Here is a 19758-nt window from a genome sequence, read left to right as displayed (position 1 = left end):
GTGGCATTCATTTTACGACCATTGCATTTGCTTAACAACCACCATATTTAAAGGTCATAAAAATCAGACGGGTCACATGATGGCCCACTTTATGACCGTAACTAAAATTGTGGACACAATTACAGTTGTAAGTCGAACTATACCAGTAATGTTAAGTTACAGATATTGATGGCTCTAAAAAGGGACAAGACAAACTTATCAAGGAGAAATGGAGTATCTGTTAGAATTCATCAGCCAGGGGCAGCAAAGTAAGGTCCATGTCCCAAGGTGCTTTTTCAAGGGCAACGTTTCGCTTCTCATCCAAGAAGCTTCTTCAGTTCTATTCTCAGAACTGAAGAAGCTTCTTGGATGAGAAGCGAAACCACTTCAAGGAAAAACAGAAAAAAGTCCAGTTGCCTCTTGAAAAAAGCACCTTTTGTTGCAACCATGAACTGGATGACTGCGAATCTCCACAGACAAATAAGGCCCAGTTTTAACTCTTGGAGGGAAATATATCAAGGGTGTGATTGAATCTACTTGCTCTTTTCATATCCTGCTTTAGCTGTCCTTTACTAAGGACTGAATAACTGGGCTATCTAACAGAGCTCTGCTTACGACTGCTAAGCAATGTTTTGAGATAAAGGCAGCGTGTATTTTTGGCATTCACAGTTTCACACCGTTTTGTCTTCCTTTCGTTCTTGTTAATTATATCCCATTATTAGTGAAGCTTGCACTTCCAGTGACATTTGTTAAATTTTCCAAAGCCACCCAACACCATAATGACTCTGAGCCATGTACAATATTAAGAACAGCACATTATTAGCCAGGAAAAAAGAATTAACAGACATCCGGGTACAACATAAAATTGTAACCCTTATCTCCGCATATTCCCAAGGGTTACGGAGGGACTGATGTACTCCCTAACCCATGGATTGGGGGAAGAGCCAGATCTTCAAAACTTGCTTAAACAAGGTCAGATTGGGGGTCATCTGAACCATTGGAGATACTGTGTTGGGAGAGCAGATGCTGTGACAGAGAAGGTGGGGCCCATTGTAACTCTGTTCAATCAATGGGACTCAAAAGCATGCCAACTCTACAAGAGACAGATGGCCCCTTAAATATTCATCAAATATGAACTGCCTTTGCACCTCATGATACAGTCTTTAGGCCCCATCTTCCTCTACCCAGCACATCCCCAAATCTGCTGGACTACACCTTTGTAACTCCCTAAGGATGATGGATTTTGTAGTTCAAGGTACCCAGAGAGTACTGAGCTGGAGAGAACTTCCTAATGATCACACGGAGGGTGCTTTCTTCTTGAGAACATTTTTTGACATGCAAATGAGACGAACAAATTGAATCATTGAAGGAAGGAAGCATTTGTTTTGTTTTGCAGGATCTTCATAAAAGAGGAAAGAAGAATTGATCTAGGGGAAAAAAACTGCTAGAATTTAACTCCACTTCTGTGAAGCTATTCTCCCCTCTACCCCACGAGTTCAAAAAGAAGGAAAAGGGTGAGCATTATGAACTCTTGTTAGGTTTAAAACATGGTTCTCCTTTTGGGGGTTTTCTTGGAAGTAAGAAAACAGCTCTTTTAAATGAGCTATTTTGCAGAAAGAGGGGAAAAAAGAGAAAAATACACAGACAGACATTGACTTATGACTAGTTGTTTAACAACTGGTCAAAATTACAATGAACTGAAAAAAAGCTATTTACCACCCATTGTCAAAGTTGTGACTTGTTGCAACCATTCAACCACATGACTTACTTAATGACTTGTAAAACAGTCATAAAATCGAGTCTGGTCATATGGTGTGTCGTGTGTTCATATTTTGGATCCTTGGCAACTGGCCCACATTTACAACTGGGTGCAGGGTCCTGCAGTCACAGTTGGACTAGATGTATAATTTTTAAAAATATGTAATGCTCAAATCTAAAGCAACAAAGGTGGCTCGGGACTAAAATAGACCCCCTTGTTTATTGTGCTGATGTTGGATCTGAAAGCATCACTCCCGCTATGGGTCAGATTTCTGCACACCTCTAATTATTAATTTTTATTTGTTATGGTGATTAAGAAGGCATGGATAAAGGCCTGAGTGTTTTACCCTACCAGTTCATCCTCCTTCTCTTCATCCTTGCTACTATGGCCCTGCACTCTGCTGCTGCCTCTGTTTCTCCCTTTTCTGTTTTAAATTCTAAGGCCAGGGAAACGGGGCCAGGACCTGTGCACCTGTTCTTTGCAAAACACCGCCTGCCAGACAGCGTTATATACATTAATAATGTTTGCAAATGGCTGATTTCTCCCTCACCTTTGGTCCTGGCCGCCGAGTGGCAGAGAAAAAGCCGCATGGCTACGTTCACTAAAAGGACTCCATTCCTGAGATTCTTTTCCATCAATGAATGCCAGATGTCTGGGTTCTCCTGAAGGCAAAATCCAGCAACTACCTCCATTCCACCTCATAAAGTCTGTGTGTGTGTGGGGGTGGAGGGGGGTGTCGCTTGAAAAGAGATGGGAAATTGGTTTTTTAAAGGAAGATCTCCTAGCATCCTCCCTCTGCTCCTCTGAATCGGACAAGGTGCTCATCGAGCAGGTGGGGGAGGATAAAGGGAATATTTACATGCAGCTTGGATTTGGCTGGCAAAATTGCTTGCCAGGAAGGATGTGCTGGAAGCGATCTCAAAACATCCTTATGAGACTCCGATTCATTTTTGAAGCTTCTCTAGCTGATGTTGCTTGCAGCTTTCTGGGGAACTGACTTCAAAGCAATGGGATGCAGGATACCTGACAGCTGGCTGAGCTTCCCAAAGCACAGAGCACCTGAAGATGCTTCACGCAGGAAGTGGGTCGCACCCAGCTCACTGATCTTCTGGCCTTCTCTATTTGTTTCACACCCCACATGACAAGGTGAGTGGAGGGGTATCAGGAGACCTGGATTCAAATCCCATCTTTACTGAAGTTCTATGGCCTGCCTTTACAATAGACCCATTCACTATCAGAGGAATCTGCCTTGCATAGTCTATAGATGATTGAAACATGAAGGAGACAGCCAGTTTGGTCTAATGGTTTAAGGCACCAGGCTAGAAACTGGGAGACTGTGAATTCTAGTTGTACTGTAGCCATGAAAGCCAACTAGGTGACCTGGGCCAATCATTCTCTCAGCCCAACTGACTTCACATGGTTGTTGTGGGGAAAATAGGAGTAGGAAGGTATAGTGGATGTTTGCCACCTTGAGTTATTTGTAAAAAATAATAAAGGCAGGAAATGAATGAATGAATGAATGAATGAATGAATGAATGAATGAACCAACCACAACAATTCAGGCAAGCTTCAGCTTCTTGAGGGGAAAGATTTGATATAGTAATAATGACATTTTGTCTATTATGTTTTCATTGTCATAACATTGTTAAAATGACAACAATATTGCTACTAAGGCAAAGGTTTCTTGGACTCATGGATTCCACAAAAGGCTTTACCGCATGGATTGCTAAACCTTTTGCCATCACACCTCCCTTTAGCGCAATCTTAATATACACACTTTCCCTAAAAAATCCAAACATCAAAATGAACAGAAAATCAACGATGGAAATAACACAATGAAAGTATGGGAGAGCTGGATGTACTGTAATTGTACACTAAAAAGTGCTTCACACTTCCCTGGGATTCTTCGCACTTTCCGTGGATTCTATCTGTACCTCCTCAAAGGAGATACACCTCACAGTTTGGGAAACACTTGGGAAAGTGTCACAAAAAGATGGTTTCTGTTGTAACAAGTGTACGTGGCCATTTTCCCTTTGTAAAATAAATATTGCTTTTGTTGCTGTTATTACAATATATTACATCATTGATAAAGTATGTGTCAATAGTAGATCAACAACTTTTAGAGACCCAATATCAATCACTGGTGGACTCCTTGGACAGGGAAGGCCACTTTGTAAGGTTTCGGACACAGTTTCAACAAGATAGCAGTGGTTAGAGCAACGTTTCTCAATCTTGGCATCTTTCAGACATATGACTTCAACTCCCAGAATTCCCCAGCCAGCATGGCTGGCTGGGGAATTTTGGGTGTTGAAATTCTCACATCTTAAAGTTGCCAAGCTTGAGATACACTGAGTTAGAACCTCTATCTCTAAACTGGTACCTCTCCAGATACATTGGGATCATAATTCTCCAAATTATCTTTGTAAGACACCCAGAGTCACTGAGTCTGAAGTGAGCCACCACATAAAATTTCTTAAATAAAAAAAGTAAATTATTTTTTTTAAAAAATCCCAAACCTTCAGTTTCTTTGAATTTATTGTCACAGCACATCTAGAGCGAAACTAATTTGAGTTCAGCTGATCTACAGTGTTAAGATTTTTTTTTTCTCTCTGTCTCTAAATATTAAGATTCTTGGGTCATCCAATGGCAGGAAAATAATGAATTGAAGAAAACAAATTCATACTTAGGTCTATTTCAGGCTACTGGTGATGATTCAAAGGAGGCTGATTATCTGGAATTAATCTAACCTTGAAGAAAAGTTGTGGGAAGCACATCTACTCCTCTCTATAGTATTCAGTTATTCAGTATGGGCCTAATACAACTGTCCCTCCCTAGGAAAGACAAGACGGATACAATTACATTAAAACCTTTCCTCCAAATGCTGGCATACGGTTTAAAATAGAATAGAATAGAATAGAATTCTTTATTGCCCAAGTGTGATTGGACACACAAGGAATTTGTCTTGATGCATACGCTCACAGAGTACATAAAAGAAAAGATACATTCGTCAAGAATCATAAGGTACAACACTTAATGACAGTCATAGAGAAACAGTCAATATAAATCTTAAGGATACCAGCAACAAGGTTACAGTCATACAGTCATAAGTGGGAGGAGATGGGTGATAGGAACAATGAGAAGATTAATAATAATGCAGACTTAGTAACCAGTTTGACAGTGTTGAGGGAATTATTTGTTTAGTAGAGTGATGGCGTTGGGGAAAAAACTGTTCTTGTGTCTAGTTGTTCTGATGTGCAGTGCTCTATAGTGTTGTTTTGAGGGTAGGAGTTGAAACAATTTATGTCCAGGATGCGAGGGGTCTGTAGATATTTTCACAGCCCTCTTTTTGACTTGTGCAGTATACAGGTCCTCAATGGAAGGCAGGTTGGTAGTAATTGTTTTTTCTGCAGTTCTAATTATCCTCTGAAGTCTGTGTCTGTCTTTTTGGGTTGCAGAAAAATAAATCAAAGATGATTACTGCCATCATAATTAATTTTTGGGTTTCTTAGAAGCCCTTGGTTGTTCCCTGTTTGAGCAAGAATGGTGGTTTACATCAGGGGTCTTCAACCTTGGCAACTTTAAGACTTTTGGACTTCAACTCCCAGAGTTCCTCAGCCAACAATGCAGGTTGGGAGTTGAAGTCCACAAGTCTTAAAGTTTAGATAAGTATTTTTCAACCTTGGCAATTAAACTGTATGGCCTTCAATTCCCAGAATTCCCCAGCCAGCATGCTGCACAGGGAATTCTGGGAACTGAAGTCCACACATCTTAAAATTGCTAAGGTTGAACAACAGTGGTTTAAATGAATCTGAGAAACTCTCAAAACAATAGGAAAGGAACTTTCTGTAATGGAAGGGCTACAGTGAGACCCTGACAGGAAACGTCTTTTGGTCTTCCTCCTTTGCAACAGAGAATTTTTACTACACACATCCCTCACAAAGGCAACTGCTCCAGCCAACACCCTCACTAAGGCCACATACCTATGTTGCTGTCTGCGACTCTCCTGCGAGGGTTGTTGGCGTATGGGTAGTACTGCGAGCTTCCCTTCACCCCCGTTGGGGAGAGCGTGCTGGGACTCGAAATCCCTATTTCGCTAGGCAGAAAGCCAGGCTGCAGAAACAAGAAAAACAAGAGTGCACCATCACAGCCTGAACAAAACCCAAATCTCTTGCCGAACATGGTTTTCCAAAACGAGAAGCCGAGCACCAGGTGTGGACGCATGGGAGCGATAGTGCCAGGTTTATATTCCAGTTTGGCTAGTCTAGTTCTTTCATACCTTTGCCAACTTGGCAGAAATCCATAGCAACCTTCCTCAATGATAACCTCCGGGTAGGATGGACTTCAACCTCTGCAATAGCACAGGGATTGTAGTCCAAGACACCTGGTCCTATCCAGCATGTCCAACAGGAAAGGGATGCTGGTAGTTGTAGTTTGGCAACCTCTGGTAGGCCGCAGATTCCTCATCTTTACCAGGAAAGGGATGCTGGTAGTTGTAGTTTAGCAACTTCTGGTAGGCCACAGATTCTTCAACTTTGGCCAAATGGTACTCTCCAGTTTACGGACTACAGATAGTCCTTGACTTACAACCATTTGTTTGTTTGCTCAAAATTAAAGACACTTTAAAAAGTGACTTACAACTAGTCATCACGCTTACAGCCATTGTAGCAATCCCCCAATGGTCACGTGATCAAAATTTGGGCATTTGGCCATTGGCATGCATTTATCGTGGTTGCAGCATACTGGGATCACGTGATCACCATTTGCGGGCTTCCCAGCTGGCTTCCAACAAACAAAGTCAATGGGGAAAGCAGGGTTTGCTTAACGACTTCTTGATTCACTTAACAACCATGATAAAAAAAGATTGTAAAATCAGGTGCGACTCACTTAACAAACGCCTTACTTAGCAATGGAAATTGTGGTCTCAATAGTGGTCATAAGACGAGGATTTTACTTCCTGGAGATGGATGGAAAGAAGGAAGGAAGGAAGGAAGGAAGGAAGGATTAAGGAGGAAATTAAATATTTGGAGGGTTCCCATCATTTTAGCCTTTCAGATATGGTGAAGATCTGGTTCAAGCATTGGGCTAGAAATGAGCCCACTCAATGTAGATTTAATGAGATATTGTGGAGCTGTGGTGAGAAGTATGTCTTTAGTAGGATTTTGTGGGTTTGTCTATATCCTTATTTTTATGAACATTGATGTGAGCTACCTAGGATTATCATGTCTAAAATAGGGGGTCTATATAAGTTTTCCAAATAAATGCATAAGAAAGCAAACAAGAGGGAGGATTTCCATTTCTAATTTTGAAAAAAGATAAGAAATGCATTACAGGTACTTCTCAACTTGCGACAACCATTGGGACAAGAATTTCCACTGCTAAGCAATGCTAAGTTAAGTGAATCACACCCTGATTTTGACCTTTTTTGCCATAGTTGTTAAATGAATTACGTGGTCATTAAATAAATCTGGCTTCCCCCGCTGACATTGCTTGCCAAAGGACATCTGGAAAGTTGCTAATGGAGATCACATGACCACAGGATACTGCAACCTTTGCAAATGATTGGTCGTATGTCTTTTTTTTCCCGCTGCACCGTTGTAACTTCAAACATTCACTAAACAAATGGTTATAAGTGGAGGACTATCTTTGGCAGCAAAATCTTGGGAGTGTCACAGTTAGGGTGCCAAGGTCTCATTTCTATTCTAAACATTCTACCTTGTGGCAAAATGGGCGGCTAATAAATTTTACAAATAAACAAACATTAGATATTGGAAGACAAATGCAGGTAGTCCTCGACTTACGACCAGAATTGAGCCCCAAATTTCTGTTGCTAAGTGAAACATTTGTTAAGTGAATTTTGTTTTATTTTACACTTTTCTTGCCACAAATGTTAAGTGAATCAGTACAGTAGTTAAGTTAGTAACGGTTGTTAAGTGAATCTGGCTTCCCCATTGACTTTGCTTGTCAGAAGGTCGCAAAAAGGGATCCATGATGCCAGGACAGTGCAACCGTCATAAATAAAGAGCCTTGGTACTACAGTGGTTTAAAGCACCCTGTTATTAACACAGCTGCCTGCAATTTACTGCTGGTTCGAATCTCTCCAAGGCTCAAGGTTGACTCAGCCTTCCATCCTTTCTAAGGTAGGTGAAATGAGGACCCAGTTTGTGGGGGCAATAAGCTGACTTTGTATAAAATATACAAAAGTATGAAGGCTATTGCTTAACGCACTGTAAGCAGCCCTGAGTCTCCGGAGAAGGGTGGCATATAAATCAAATTAAAAAAAAAAAAAAATACGAATCAGTTGCCAAGCATCTGAATCTTGCTCATGTGATCAAGGGGGTGCTGCAATGGTCGTAAGTGTGAAAAATGTCACTTTTATTCAGTGCTGTTGTAACTTTGAATGGTCATTAAACGAACTGTTGTACGTTGAAGATTACCTGTAGGAAAGGGGAACTGTTCCTTTTTTATGTCTTACTTGAGAAACATCTGGTTTTGTATCATCAGAATTTTCATCTCTACCAATTCTTACAAGACCAGTAACTAGTAAGTATAGGTAGTCCTCGACTTATAACAGTTCATTTAGTGACCTTTCAAAGTTACAACGGCACTGAAAAATGTGACTTATGATCATTTTTCACACTTACAACCATTGCTGCATCCCCATGATCACATGAACAAGATCCAGATGCTTGACAACGGGTTTCATATTTATGACCTTTGCTGTGTCCAGGATCATGGGATCACAGTTTTGCGACCTTCTGACAAGCAAAGTCAATGGGGAAGCCAGATTCGCTTAATAATCGTGTCACTAATTTATAAACTGCGGCAATTCACTTAACAACTGTGTCAAGAAAAGTCGTAAAATGGGGCAAAATTCACTGAACAAATGTCTCAGTTAACAACCAAAATCTTGGACTCAATTGTGGTCATAAGTCGAGGACTACCTGTATTAATCATCATCGTTTAACGGCCCCATAATCCCTTGCGGGGTGGAGTCTGTCTTGGCAACTGAATGGAGCCAGCAGAGTGTTTAATGGCCGGATGCCCTTCCTGTTGCCAATGCAGAATTTTGTTCAGCAGATATATTTTCAGTGTGCCCAGAGAGAGAAATATCTGCCTCTACCTAGGATCGAACTCACAGCCTCCTGATTGTGAGGCGAGAGCTCCACCTCTAGGCCACCACACCATTCCCGTGGACTACCTGTATTGGGGGGGCGAAAAATGAAAACTCCTTGTTCAAAAGCATTCTACCACGGAAGAGTTGTTGCTGGAAATGTTTAGACTGTGTCTCACCAATAATGTTGGATTTGGCAGACCCCTTGCCTGAGAAAAATTTACAGGCTATGCTTTCTTCCCCTTGATTTATGGTCTGCACAGCAAGAGCCTTGCTCTTCCCACTGACTCTTCCATTCATGACGTCACCCTTTCAATTATGTCTCTCTCCTCCTCCTCCTACCAGAAAGCAAATTAAAACAACAACAACACAAGCAAACTCCAAACCCATACTATTTAAACACATGGCCGGCTGGCAAGTCTCCTGTTCTGTTTTTAAAATTACATCTATTTTGGCACCCATAGCAGTCCTTGCACATCTGCTTTGAAATTCAGCAGAAATATATATATATATATATATATATATATATATATATATATATATATATATATATATATATATATATATATATATATATATATATATATATATATATAAATCTGCCTGTCTCAGAAGTTTTGGAAAAATTGGTCTAATGGTTTGTTTGTTTTTTTTTGAAAAAAAACCTTTTTTTTTTTTCCTCCTGCCACCATTTTAGGATCTTATCTTATTTTTCCTTTAGAAGAAAGGAACACACAACTGTGGCGCAGCTCTGTTCAGACAGGTGGGGATGGGATGGGAGAGAATATATATATTTATACCCCATATTTTTCGGACTATAAGACACACTTTTTTGTCTCCCAAAAGGGGGTGAAAATGTCTGCGTGTCTTATAGACCAAATATTGCCAAAGTCCCGCCTACCCACCGGCCGTTTTTTTAGCCTCCACACGCCCCTTTTTCGGCCTTTTTCAGGCCTGTTTTCGAGGCTTTTTTCAGCTTGTTTTCAAGGCTTTTTTCGGTCCATTTTTTCCAAAGATAGGCTGAAAAAAGCCCCAAAAGCAGGCCAAAAAGAGCTTCGAAAATGGGCTGGAAAATGGGGCAAAAATGGGGTGCACGGAGGCCAAAAACTTTTTTTTTGCTGTTTTCCTCTTCTAAATTTAGGTGCATCTTATAGTCAGGTGCGTCTTATAGTCCAAAAAATACGGTGTGTGTGTGTGTGTGTGTATATATATATATATATAATAATTATAATATAATATAATATAATATAATATAATATAATATAATATAATATAATATAATATAATATAATATAATATAATATAATATAATATAACATTATATATATATATATCTCAATTTTCTTACTTCTTCGTAGGGTTTATGTGTGTTTTTCTTCTAGCCAGGTTTTCCCTACGTAGCCAAGATTCTACTGAGCTGGAGCTACAAAAAAACCTTGGCTACGTAGGGAAAACCTGGCTAGAAGAAAAAAAACATACATACATATATATATATATATATATATATATATATATATATATATATATATATATATATATATATATATATATATATGTTTTCTCAGGTTTTCGCGGGTGTTTGTATGTAGGTCTTTGGTTATTCGGGTCTTCTCCCACGTAAAATTGGAAGTGTCTTGGCGACGTTTCGACGAAGTCTCATTCGTCATCTTCAGGCTGGTGTTCTCGGCTTCGTGCTTCCAGGAGCAATTTTGCTCCTGGAAGCACGAAGCCGAGAACACCAGCCTGAAGATGACGAATGAGACTTCGTCGAAACGTCGCCAAGACACTTCCAATTTTACGTGGGAGAAGACCCGAATAACCAAAGACCTACATATATATATATATATATATATATATATATATATATATATATATATATATATATATATATATATGTTTTTCTTCTAGCCAGGTTTTCCCTACGTAGCCAAGGTTTTTTTGTAGCTCCAGCTCAGTAGAATCTCATCTACTCGGTTCTGGGCTTTTTTCTTTTCTAACACCTAGCAAGCTCTCACTGCTAGGTGGGAGACCTAAATAGATCCATTTCTAGCTCGTTAGCTTTCATCAGTAGGCCACACCCATCTCCTCCCTGTAAAGGCATAGTATCAATTTTCTTACTTCTTCGTAGGGTCTATGTGTGTTTTTCTTCTAGCCAGGTTTTCCCTACGTAGCCAAGGTTTTTTTGTAGCTCCAGCTCAGTAGAATCTCATCTACTCGGTTCTGGGCTTTTTTCTTTTCTAACACCTAGCAAGCTCTCACTGCTAGGTGGGAGACCTAAATAGATCCATTTCTAGCTCGTTAGCTTTCATTTAGGTCTCCCACCTCTTCTCCAACCTAGCACATTCAAAATATGTCGGTTGGGAATAACCACTGTAATTCGCAGATGACATACCCATTAGGATGAGAGTTATAATCCAAAATATTTAGAGAACATCAACCGGCAGGAATGACTAGCATAACTGTGAAACTGAGAGGATCTCTCATTCGTGTGGTGCTGGCTTCCTTCAACAAATCATTTGTCTATACCAGGGGTCCCCAAACATGGCAACTTTAATGATTGTGGGCTTCAACTCCCAGAATTACTCAGCCAGCCATGGTGTTGAAGTCCACAAGTTGTCTTAAACTTGCCAAGTTTAGAGACCCCTGGTTTAAACCTCATCTCTGTGTCCACAGATTGTAACACAAACCGTGAAGAATGAATTTCCAAGTCCGTTAGCCCAGCATTCTGGGCAGATTGCAAGAAACTCACAAGGAGAGTCAGGGGTTACCAGTTTACAGTGTTCGGACACAGGCAGTTTTTACACTATTGCAAAAAAAAAAAAAAAAAAAAAAGACTCTTTTTTTTAATTGGAAGGGGAGGAAAACCCAAGGAAGTGAAGGTATTTGAACATGGGAATGTAATGCAAACTCCATTTGCAAGGAGAGAATAAACAAGCAGCAGATCTCAAGACAGTCACAATGACTTTCCTTTCAAACTTCCTGCACAACTCTAATTACGATTGATCGATCGATCTAGGCAGATAGCTAGATAATAGGGACAAATAATAGCTAGCTATAGCTATAACTATAGCTATATAACTATATATAGTATCTATAGCTAGAACTATAGATATATAACTATATAGCTATAGCTATAATATACTGCTCAAAAAAATAAAGGGAACACAAGCAGAAGACATCCGAGATCTGAATGAATGAAATAGCCTTATTAAATACTTTGTTCTTTACATACAGTAGTTTATACACTGCTCAAACAACTAAAGGGAACACAAAACTACTGTATGTAACAAACAAAGTATTTAATAAGGCTATTTCATTCATTCAGATCTCGGATGTCTTCTGCTTGTGTTCCCTTTATTTTTTTGAGCAGTGTATATAGCTATAGAGATAGGGATGGATGGATGAGTAGATGGATGGACGGATGGACAGGTAGAGAAACTCTACTTGTGAAGCTACCCAGATCCTGATCAGAATTGAAAAAAATGAAAATGCTGGATTAGCAGGACTTGGTCTAGTCTGGCGCATCTCTTTTGGATAAACAGCAAGACTTAAGCTAGATTTGAAAGCCAGAGAGCTCCAGCAGTTGATTCCTCCTTGGAGGCTAGATGACGGCTCTCCCTTGTGGACTTTTTCAAATGGGGATTAAATAGCTTCCCCTCCCACTATTGTGGAATGATTTAGTGGTTTCCTGAAATGAGCAGGGGATTTGGACAAGATGACCTATAAGATCCCTTCCAATTCATATGTTCTGTAATGCACCCTAGAGGAAAAGTGAAATTCCCTTATTCTGCTTACGAGAAAGAAAACATACATCTCTTTGTTCTAAGACAAGAGTTCCCAAACTTGGCAACTTTAAGACTTGCGGACTTCAACTCCTAGTATTCCACAGGCAGCCATGCTGGCTGGGGAATTCTAGGAGTTGTAATCCACAAGTCTTAAAGTTACCGAGTTTGGAGACCCCTGTTCTAAAAGATCAAGACTTTGCTGAATAAATCTTTAAAACACACTTCAAATTAATGAATTAACTAAAATAAAAGAGCAGCCTTGCTTACCTGATTGATAGCTGGCATGCCTGCATCTCTTCCAAATGGGTAGTTGCTTCTTTCTGTACCTTTTCCTAGAGATCAAGAATCAAAGAGACAAAAGTCTGTCTGGGGAAATATTAGGATGGTTGAAAGCAGGTAGGCATCCTGGTGATGGGGATTAATCCTCCCGTTCTATTCATCTTCCAATTCTGTTGCATCTTTTTATCAGACACCCTCAAAACCCAATTCAACCTTCTAAAAGTTAAATCAGGGTTAAAAATAAAGATACAGTTCAACGATATCTCAAGGCAGCCTGTTTATGTACACCAGGGTTCCCCAACAGTGAATGCCCCAAGAGCTGGTGATAGAGAATTTTTACATCTTAGTCTCACCTCCAACCTGCTGGGAGCAAATCGGAAGTGTTGGAAAATTACCCATAAATGGAGACGTAAGTCAGAATACAGCAAGAAAACAAAAATTTCCCTCATCTGCTGGAGCTTTGTTGGAAATCCAACATCTTGGGATGTGCAATGTTCTGTATCTGAAGCCAGAAAGTTACTCTGCAACAGTTGGCGCATCCTTTAAAAAGTGCATGTTTTCCCGGGTTTGCGTTGTTGCTGTAGGATTGCAGGAAAATATACATTTGAGTTTAGGAGGTAGCAACAGCACGCCCTGAAACAGCTTGTTGCATATCTGGATAACTCAAAAGGATATTTTCCTGGCTGCTACATGAGCTCCCAAAAAAAGACGCGGCTTCTCAGAGGAAACGCTGATGGGTGTTGCAGCCGTATTTGTGGCACCTCTTCAATTTTGGATTCAAATCACTGCACTTCCCTACCAACTGCCAATATCCCAGATCTTCTCAAACCAGTATTATTATTATTTTTTATTCAATTTCTATAGCTGCCCATCTCAATGATTCTCAGCAGTTTACAATTCAAAAACATAATTAAAACACTGAGAGCATTTTAAAACAATAAAAAATAACAACATCCAAAATAAATATTATACGTAGCTGCTGAGATACTTGGCCCGTTGGCAATAACTTTAAAATAAAACAAAACGAAATAAAATTAGTGTGCTTTTTTCGGAATTGAAAGAAGTAACCCTATAAATTTCTAGTTGAGAAGACCTCTCCATACTTCAGCTGAAAAGACCCCTTCTTCTCCACATTCTAGCTGGAAAGACCCCATCCTCTCCATTTTCTGGTTGAGAAGACCCTCACTTTCTCCATATTCTAGCTGAGAAGATCCTATCTTCTCTATATTCTAGGTCAGGGGTGGCAAACTCAATTTCATTGAGGGCCGCATCAGGACTGTGGTTGACGTCAGGGGGCCAGGTGGGTGTGGCCAATTGGGCAGGCGTGGCCAGCTTGACGCCATTCCCCAAACTGCTGGCATGTTTCCTCTTTGCATTGGGTAGACCAGGCCAACGCTACACTGCCCGATCTTTCCTCTTCGCACTGGGTAGACTGGGCCGAAGCCACCCTGGCCCAATCTTTCCTCTTTGCACTGGGTAGACCAGGCCGAAGCTATGCTGGCTCAATCTTTCCTCTTCACATTGGGTAGAGGAGGATGGCCCTGCGGGCCAGATCCGACCACACTGTGGGCTGGATCTGGCCTGAGGGCCTTGAGTTTGACACCTCTGTTCTAGGTGAAAAGATTCCCTCTTTTCCATATTCTAGCTGAGAAGAAGACCCCATTTCATATGAGAACTCTTCTATGCTTCCACATATTGCATCAATAAAGCATTATAATTTCTGTGGCCCTGGGCAAAAGTCTAGATCTTATCTGAGACATGGATGAAGCATCTTGTAACCATACTTATTCCCTCTGCTAAAAAAAAAAAAACACCAGTTCCCTCTATGCCAAATCTTATAAGGAAATGAAATAAAACATTTTTCAGCGGGCCCCTTTATTCCAGAAACAATGTTTTATACACAGACAGGATGTTTATGGGGCCGTATGGACGTAACATTAGACATACATTTTACACTCATGGGAAAGAATGCATGCCAAAGTCACCCTCTCACTGATGTATACACACTCATACAAACCTCAGATTGCATTTATGGAGATAAGAATAACTGTTTAGTGTTAATTATCATTTTTTAAAAGGCGAGAAAGCCAGGATAACACAGATAAATTTGCTTTCACCAGAACCTCCCCAGTATCTGCCTTCTTTTTCCTTTCTTAGGCCCCCACTCCCCCTCTCCAAATTAGCTTGCAGCTATTGATATTTCTCCCTACTTTTTAAGATTTTTCATCCTCCAAGCAATGTAATCAGGGTAAGATGGCGTGCCAGTCAAAAATACCATAAGGATTCAAACCCAGCTTTTTCCTTGTCCAATGATCTCGCCAAGACTGTATATTGCAATCTCCTAACTGTTTGCTGGCTGAACCCCTTCATTCCATCTAATTCAAAGTTTGTTTTGGGTAGCAGCCAGTTAGTCTGCTGGTGGAGAGAGTGGGGCTCAGAAGCAAGATCAGCCTTCGCTCTTGCCAGAATTTCTAACTCTTCAGCTGCCTTCCAAAGGAGGTTCCTCTGAATTATCCAAATTTCCGGTCCTCTTTTCTGCATCTTCCCCCAGCTTCATGGCAAGACCCAAAGGTGTTTCTCCCCCCCCCCCAAAAAAAAGGAAACTGGACTTTGTCTTTCCTTGAAGACATTTCGCTTCTCATTCAAGAATAAGAGAACTGAGGAAGCTTCTTGGATGGGAAGCGAAATGTCTTCAAGGAAAAACAAAGTCCAGTTGCCTTTTGAAAAAGCACCTTTGGGACAACCACAACCTGGATAACAGAGGATCTCCATAGACATTTGTTTAAAGACTTAAGAGGCTGTTAGACTTTAGCATATAACTGTGTCACAGAGCTCAAATTATTTCAGCTACTGTTGGGAGAACGGATGGCAAAACGTGGGGTGGGGTGAAAAGGAGGATCAGCCTAGAATCCCTACGTAGCCATAAGAGAACTGAGTCTAGCCCCCTTTAAGTGCCGTTGACTCTTATCTAACTCTAAGCAGGTGTCCACTGTTAGTTGAGAAGATTCCTGTGCATAGGGTTTTAGTAATAAAAAGTTCCTGTGCATAAGCTTTTAGCAATAAAAGATTCCTGCACATAGGCTTTCAGCAAAAAAAATCAGTTTATTGAAACTTCATGTGTGAACCTGGTCTTTCACACCTGACAACTACTTCTCCCATGCTGAAAACTCACACTAAAATAAATGTCATTCACACGAATGCAAACAGCTGGCTCAGATCCCCTGGTCCCATCTGGTTCAGCTGCCTGTTCTCACCATGGCCCACCCACCTGCACCAGGAAGTCCACCAGTCTCCCAGCAGATGTCCTTCAGAGGCAGTCATTTGGCCATCAAGGCCGATCCTGACTTTTCTCAAATGTACACCGGTTGGAAAACCCAGCGGTGATATAACATTTTTCAACAGCAAACAGGCATTAGGCCACGCACATTCCCATTCATTTGAGAGGCTTAGCATTAAGTAAACAGGAGGTCAAAAGGTTGTAGGGCGAAATCTTTTAACTGACCTAATTTTTTAAAAGCGGTTTAGGAACTAATTTTGCCATATGACTGCCCTCATTCTACTCTCCGCCCCCCTCCCACCGCATAAAAATAGCCCTAGTGGGTTTTTTTGCCACCGTGCTGACTCGGGTTAAACCACAACAGAGACGTTCAGGAGCCTTCGAAAAGCAAATGGCAAGATCTTTCCTTCTAGATTGGAGCTTCTATAGCTATGCACAGGAATTAATCTTGACAAGATCAGGATGAGAGGGGAGGTAAATGGCGGGGGGGGGGGATTTTCCTCTTTCTCGGCCGGCTCTCTTATCCCAAGGAAAAAAAAGCACTTTAGAAATTACTTCCTGGCTTAGTGTGAGTCCGTGTTATTTTCTTTTAATCAATTGCCATGTATTTGCTAATACGTCCAAGTTAATATTATTTTTGTGGCTAGGCATTTGTATTTTAATTTTTAATTTAATGTTAATTATTTCCCCCTTGAGTTCTAAGTGCTGCAAGAGACAAGGTCTTCATGATGTCCCTGCAACGAGCAAAGCCTTGTTCCCGTGAGACAAAATAGATATACCAAGCACATCTAATGCACTAATTTCCTCCTGTATTTTAGCAAAAAGGAATAAAGGAGGGGGCACGGCACATTGACTTAGACTGTAGACCTTGACTTACAACCACAACTGAACCCAGAATTTTGGCTGTAAGTTGTTGTGGTGGTTAAGCAGGTTACCACGTGACCAAATTTGATTTTTGTGACCATTTTTACAATGGTGGTAAAGTGAAGTCATCGCAATAAGTAAGCGAACCACAGGGTTGTTAAGCAAATCCAAGTGTATCCAATAGGAGGGTTTTTTTAAAAAAACATTTTCTGCTATAAAACGTCAAAACATATCGTAAATTGCAGCCACGTGACCATAATATGCTGCAACTGGACATAAATGCGAGCCGGTTGCCAAGTGCCTGAAATGCAATCATGTAACGCAGGGGGAGGGGTGGGGGGTAGAGGGGGCAGTTGTAACTTTGGGGATGAGTCGTAAGTAGCTTTTTTGAAGTCTGTCATAACTTTGAACAGTTGTTAAGTGACTAGTAAGTTGAGGACTATTTGTATCCCTAGAAATAGCAATAGCACTTAGACTGGGTTCCTTCCCACAAGCATTAGTGCTTAGATTTATATACTACTCCATAATGCTTTACAGTCCTTTGTAAGCTGTTTATGGAGTCAACTTATTGCCCCCAACAATCTGGGTCTTCATTTTACCTCAGAAAAATTAAAGAATAGAATAGAATAACAGAGTTGGAAGGGATCTTGAAGGTCTTCCAGTTCAACCCTGTACTTAGGCCGGAAACCCTATACCAGGGGTGTCAAACTCAAGGCCTGGGGGCCGGATCCGGTCCACGGGGTGTTTAGATCTGACCCGTGGGGCTGTCCTGGAAACAGCGAAGGACTGCCCCGCAGTGCCTCTGCCAGTGAAAACAGAGCTCGGGAGGGCTGTGTGCAATCCTCCTGAGCTCCGTTTTCACTGGCAGAGGGTTGCAGGAGGCCATCGCAGCCGAAAACAGAGCTCGCAAGGGCCACGGGCAGCACTCCCAAGCTCCATTTTTGCTGGCAGAGCGCTCATAGGCGCTCGCAACGTGAGTGACATCGAGCCGGCCACACCCACCCAGGCCACGCTCATCCCAGCCCCCCAAGGTCAAACACAACCGTGATGCAGCCCCCAATGAAATCGAGTTTGACACCCCTGTCGTATACCATTTCAGACAAATAGTTGTCCAATCTTCAGTGTTGGAGCATTCACAACTTCTGAAGGCAACTTGTTCCATTGATTAATTGTTCTAATTGTCAGGAATTTTTTTCTCAGAAAGGATGGAAAGCTGAATCAACCTTGAGCCGGTCAGGATCAAACTGCTGGCAGCCGTCAGAATTAGGCTGCAATACTGCATTTTAACCACTGTGCCACCACGGCTCTACATTTTTCAACATTTTTGCAGCCAAATTTCAGAAATACAATTTTGGTGAATTCCTGGAGCTATAAAATGGAAAGGGATACTCATTATCCACCTTCAACCTATGCCCATTGGGTCTCAGATGTCTTTTTTTGGCTGGAAATAGGGAACAACTTTTGCACGGCAAACATTTTAATTGAAGCTTATAAAATTCTTACATCTCTAAGTTCTATAAACCTAGAAAACAATAATACACTCAAATCTGTATTTTTCTGAATTCCAAAAATTGTGTTATTTGGGAAAACCCAACCCTTAGTGAGAAATGGCTTCCAAAAAATGCAAGTATTGGAAAATTGTGTGCAAAAGTAGATTGTACAGCATAAGGAAAAAATGGACAAAATTTATGCAAATTTTTATGCAGACTCCCTTGAAAATTCATAAACGGGAGGAAACCAGGCAAAATAACCTTAACACTGGGGAAATAAACAGCTAAGCTAAATGGAAGTTGTCAGAGCTCTCATTACGACTCTATGACTCTTTTTCAAAGCCTTTGGGAATAAATTAAAATACAAACTTATTTTTCAAATATGAATGAACTGGAAATAACAAAGGTCTAGCACACCAACCAAATCATGGTTAAATAAGAAATCTGAATCATGTAAGGGCCATTAATATACAAATTGCAGGTCATGGATAGGTCATCATTGCAAAGGAATAGTCAAAATGGAAATTCCGTGAGGGTTTGCCTGCAGGGATTTCTTGATTTTGGCACACAACAATCCTGAATCCTTTCTGCAGAGTTGCAATACGGTTGAGATAATGGCCCTAGCTGCATGCATGCATACACACATAACATTCAGAGTTGCAACCAATGAACCAAATTAAAGCAAAGCTGCAGAGTAAGAGAGACACACCAGTGACTTTAGGGTATCTTTCTCCATTTGACAATGGATTTCATCAGGGAAGAACAGGTGTGTTCCACACAGGCAATTTGTTCGGCCTACTGGGAGTTTACACACGGATGCCTTCAAATCAGGGCTGCTGCTTAGACATGACGCGAGGCTGGTGGGAGAAGAGAACTGCAGCCATCTCTCCTTCCTTGCCCCTCATTTTGTAATACAGGTAGTCCTCGATTTACAACCATTCATTTCGGGACCGTTTGAAGTTACTACAGCAATGAAAAAAGTGACCTAGGGCCATTTCCCCACACTTACGACCGTTGCAGCGTCCCCATGGTCACGTGATCAAAATTCAAAGGCTTGGCATTTTGAATTTTCACCTTTTGTGACCTTCTGAACAAGCAAAATCAACGGGGAAGCCAGATTCACTTAACAACCATGTTACTAACTTATCAACGGCAGTGATTCCCTTAATAACTGTGGCAAGAAAGATCGCAAAACGGGGCAAAACTCACTTAGC

General features: G+C 40.9%; 1 protein-coding gene across 5 annotated transcripts in view; it reads right to left on the bottom strand.

The window, feature by feature from the left end:
- TCF3 (transcription factor 3) overlaps window positions 1–19758 on the bottom strand; it is a 132607-nt gene that overhangs the window by 44442 nt on the left and 68407 nt on the right. For all 5 annotated transcript variants that reach the window (XM_070943820.1, XM_070943826.1, XM_070943834.1 and 2 more), the window contains exons 6-7: window positions 12902–12966; window positions 5719–5848 (exon numbers count right to left, since the gene is read on the bottom strand). In XM_070943820.1, the coding sequence (XP_070799921.1) occupies window positions 5719–5848; window positions 12902–12966 (195 nt within the window). The remainder of the gene's footprint in view (window positions 1–5718; window positions 5849–12901; window positions 12967–19758) is intronic.

Source organism: Pituophis catenifer, unplaced genomic scaffold (genome assembly GCF_029215685.1).
Source record: "Pituophis catenifer annectens isolate HBS135680 unplaced genomic scaffold, rPitCat1.0.hap2 SCAF_1, whole genome shotgun sequence".
NCBI lineage: Eukaryota > Metazoa > Chordata > Lepidosauria > Squamata > Colubridae > Pituophis > Pituophis catenifer.
The sequence above is the reverse complement of the archived record's forward strand: the minus strand, read 5'-3'. Positions and strand labels throughout refer to the sequence as shown.